This window comes from Cebus imitator, unplaced genomic scaffold, assembly GCF_001604975.1.
Source record: "Cebus imitator isolate Cc_AM_T3 unplaced genomic scaffold, Cebus_imitator-1.0 Scaffold70, whole genome shotgun sequence".
In the NCBI taxonomy this organism is placed as follows: domain Eukaryota; kingdom Metazoa; phylum Chordata; class Mammalia; order Primates; family Cebidae; genus Cebus; species Cebus imitator.
Window position 1 is genome coordinate 6483110 of NW_016107385.1, and position 4600 is coordinate 6487709.

General features: G+C 38.1%; 1 protein-coding gene across 1 annotated transcript in view; it reads left to right on the plus strand.

Annotated features, from left to right (window-relative positions):
• The window catches only part of CCDC198 (coiled-coil domain containing 198), a 26111-nt gene extending 21729 nt beyond the window's left edge, over window positions 1-4382 (plus strand). The window contains exon 6 of the mRNA XM_017531058.2: window positions 3462-4382. Within this exon, the coding sequence (XP_017386547.1) occupies window positions 3462-3697 (236 nt within the window). The 3' untranslated portion in view covers window positions 3698-4382. The remainder of the gene's footprint in view (window positions 1-3461) is intronic.
• Window positions 4383-4600: the final 218 nt, after the last annotated feature.

Below are 4600 nucleotides of genomic sequence, written 5' to 3' on the forward strand. Positions count from 1 at the left end.
GTAAGGGAATAAAGACAAAACTGAAGAAGGATAGAGTTGATGTTTTATAGTGAAAACACTCATATGCTTTGGGGATGTGTTACTCTGAATCCATTATTTGAATGTCACCTTCAAAATTCTGGTCTTATCTGGCCACCTGCACCATCTTTCTATAAAGAATCTTGTTTTGTTTTATTTTTTAATGTAGCTCTGAATGTGAAATTCTGGGTTTGACATGGCAGTGATACATTTTTCTGAAACACATATTATAAAATACACAACCATCAAACAGTTTTCCTGCTTTATGTGATTCTTTTACTACCTACATCACTTCCTATTTTTCCCACTGACATCTGTTGCTTTCCTCTCTTCCTAAATTAATTTTGGAGTAGGATACCCTTTCCTTTACTCTGCTCACTCGAAACCCATTTAGGTTTTTAAAGACTGTGTTTTTATTTTTTTAAGTCTATAAACCACAGAGAAGTAAACAAGGATTTATAAAAATGTAATAAGCTATAAGAAATCTAGTTTAACTGCTCTCAAATTTTAATGCTATATACACAAAACTATGTATGTAATCCTTAATGAGTGACAAGGGATTGATTTTCAAGGATGAAACTAAATATTTGAATTTTGTCTCATACATTAGACCTGAATTTTCATAACATCGAGGGTATTGTGGGACTCAGGCTATCATTAATATTTCATTAGATCCCACCACAAACAAACATGCTCTTTTGTTTCAGAGCTCCTGCCTATAGCTGGATGTTCTAGAAAATTCCTGTTCCCAGTCTGAGTAATGCCTCTGGTAGTTCTTGACTTATTTGCAGAGCAGAGATGATTGCACTCCGGAGCCCCAATGAACGGGGCCTTTCCTATGTCCTAGTTACCAACACTGCCCATCTCCCAAAATTCTCTGATTGGTCGTTTATTCGTTCATTTATTCATCTATTTGTTCACCATGTATTTATTTAGCACATACCAAGAGCCAGGCATTGTGTAGTAGTTTCATTGTATGGTAGGTGATGAGTCAGGTAGATGTGGTTCCTGGTTTGTGGAGCTTGTATAGAGATGTTTAACAGGGATAGGTTTAACAAGAGCATAACAGGTAGACCTAGTATCTGTGGAGTCAGGGAATGTTTCCGTGAGGAAGGGACATTTACACTGAGATACGATGTAGCTGTATGAAGGGGGCAGGAAGGCATGTGTGAGGACCGTGGGTGCTGGAATGTTCATAATGATAATTAACCACAGCATGTGCAAAAGCCCTGCAGTGGGAAGGAGCACAACGGACTCTAGGTGGATGAGAGATTCAGAGAGTCACTGGATATGGTCCTGAAGACATGGGCAGGGCCAAATCACACAGGGTCTTGTAAGCCATGTCAGAGAATAATTTTAAACTCTATCTGAAGATCAATGGGAAGCCACTGATAAGGCAAGATATGACATAAGCAGGTTCATGTTTTTAAATATCACTCTATTTAGACTGTGGAGAACGGGGTGGGGGGGGAAGGGAAAGTAAGAGGATAAAAGAAGAACAATTATAAAGACACAGCAAAAGCGCAAGTGGGAGACGATGTTGGGACCAGGAGAGTAGGGTCACGATGAGGAAGGAGAGAAGCAGCCAGATATGAGACCTTTAGAAGACAACATGATCAGAACTATCCTGTGACAGGTTAGATGTAAGGGCATGGAGACGCTAAGGAGGCCAGGTGGATTCCTGGGTTTCTCTTGAAGAATTAGGCAGATAATGGAGTAAAGGCAGTACCATTTGCTGAATTAGGGTAGTTGGGAGCAGAAGCAGCTTTGTGAGAGAGAAGGTGACGCTGTATTATTGCCAAGTAGACATCAAAGTGGAGGTGTCCAGTTTTACGAAACATCCTTTGTAGCTTAGGAGAGTGACCAGGGCTAAATCATAAATAAATAAATCAACATGGCTATCTGCCAATGCTATCTAAAGAGGCAACTACAATCACTATAATAATATTCAAGGGGAAAAGCTGGTAGCCTCTCACTGAGGCCCAACAAATCACAAGGCATGAATTCTCACATTAAAATGCTTATTTCCAACTCATCAGGGTGTGTGCATTAAATATGTATAGCTTTTGTATGTCAAGCGTAGTTCAATAAAATAGTTTTTTAAAATATGATGCACAGCACAGGGCAAAAAGAAATGCTCGATTTTCTTATGCAATAGTACACAACTTCAGATATCAAGGGCTTACATAAACTATGCCAAAAGATTTAATAAACAATTATCAACAAGAAGACATCTAAAAAGTTATGGTCATTTCAACCAGTCTAGTGGGAAACTCTGGGCTTTGACCTAGGATTATTGTTCTAGCTCCAAAGTGGTTGGGAAGATTTTGTTTTCTTAAAAGCCAGCTTTCCTTGAGCAGAGCTCCTGCTGCTTTCTGGAGTGCATTATAAAGAATGCTGGGCACTGCTTAAATAAAAAGCTAAGGTAAATACAGATGCACATAAATCAAATCCCAAACTAAAAATAAATTGTCTCTTTTAATAAAAAATATAAAGTAAAATAGAATGCCTGACACAGTGAACTTCCCAGTACTGTGGGTCTGGAGTACAGTTTAGACATCTGTTTCTAAAAGCCTGCACAGGTGATTCTGCTATGAAGCCAGAGTCGATGTGCATGTCGGAAGTACACATTATGTGTCTAGCACATAGTAGATGTTCAATAAAAAACGCTAGGCAATGCCACCTGTGTGATATTCTTACCCAAAATGTTTAACTTCAATTTAATCATAAGGAAACAATAAGGTAAGCTGAAATTTAGGATCATTCTGCAAAATAATTGACCTGGATTCTTTAAAATGTCAGCATTAGGAAAAATGAAAAAGACAATGAAGATGGAAGAGGAGACAAAAGAGGAGAAACAGTGATGGGGTATAGAGATTGTGAGAGAGAGAGAAGAAAAGGGTAGAAGAGTACTTTTCAATTAAAGGAAACAGAGATGAGAAAATAAAATCCAATGTATGATGCTGGATTGGCTCCTGGACCTAAAAAATAAAACTTAAACAGCAAATAAAAAGCAGCTATAATGGACATTATTGTGAACAACCGTGGATATTTGAATATAGACCATATATTAGAAAATAGACCAAATATTAGAAAATTAAATCAATGTTAAATTTCTTATATATATATATAAAACATTTTTTGATGCATATATATGATAAAAGCAATATGGTGGCAAAATGTTAATATATTGGATATATTATTGTGACTTCTGGAAGATTTAAATCTTTTGAAAAATAACTAAAACAATGTTTCATGCTTACAGAGACACCCGTTGAATTCATATATATGTAACTCAAGTTATATATATATATAATTTTCCAAACTATGTATGTATAGTTTGAAAAACCACCAAGCAGATTGCATATTAAGCTAGACACTTAATAAATAAATAAATCATTGCTGGGGAAAATTTAAATTAAATAAACTTAATTTTTTTGTAGGAAATTCACAGGATGCACAATTTTTTAAACATCAATCAGTGAATGACTACTGTCCCTGGAAAACTGGCAAAATGGAAACATGGCTTCATGAACGAGAGACCCAGGGACGCCTTCTCTGGGACAGTTCCAGCTCTGACTCAGATGAGTTGGGGAAAGATGAGAAGAAGCCACGAGCACTGGTGAGGACCAGGACAGAGAGAATCCCACTTTTTGATGAGTTTTTTGATCGAGAATAAGAATGCTATTCATTAACCTAGATACTGAGTGCACTGAAAGTTTCCTTTACTCTCAAAATCTTTCAAACTGATATATGAATTACTTTGAGGAAAGCAAATCACTTTGGTAAAAAGAAATGATATCTTTAGAGTCTTATGGTTAACAAGCCTGTTATGTGTGCTATAAACTATTGCTGCCTAACTAAGTGCCTCAAAACATCGGGACTAACCAACAGCCATTTTATTGTCTCACTTTTCTGTGGGTCGCTGAGCTCAGATAGGTGGTTCTTCTGCTGTTCCCTTTTGAAATCTTTCACATCATTGAAATTGAACTACATTTTGGACAACTAGGACTGGAGTAATCTGGAGTCCCCATTAGGACACTGAGATAGCTGGACCTTGCTCCCTATTCATATAGTCTCAGCGCATCTTCACATGATCTCTTTAGCAGGACACTGCAGAGATTCCTCTCATATGAGCCCAGGGCTCCCAAAAACAATTGTCCCAAGAGAAGGAAATGGAAGTTGCCAGTCTTCTTAAAAGCTAGTTGTAGATTTGGCTTTGCATCACTTCCAACTGGTTCTGTTGGTTAAAGTCATAGGCCAGCTTGCAGTTAATACAGAAGAAGACTACACAAGGGCATGAGTGTGGTCCTTTGGGGTCCATCTTTGAGACTTGCCACCTCACCATGGTTTTAAAAGGAAAATTAGATCTCATAAAACAAATAGATGGGCCGGGTGCAGTGACTCACACCTGTAATCCTAGCACTTTGGGAGGCCGAGGAGGACAGATCACTTGAGGTCAGGAGTTAAAGACCAGCCTGGCCAACATGGTGAGACCCCATCTCTACTAAAAATACAAAAATTAGCCAGGCATGGCGGTGCTCGTCTGTAATCCCAGCTACTCAGTGGGGAAGCTGAGGCA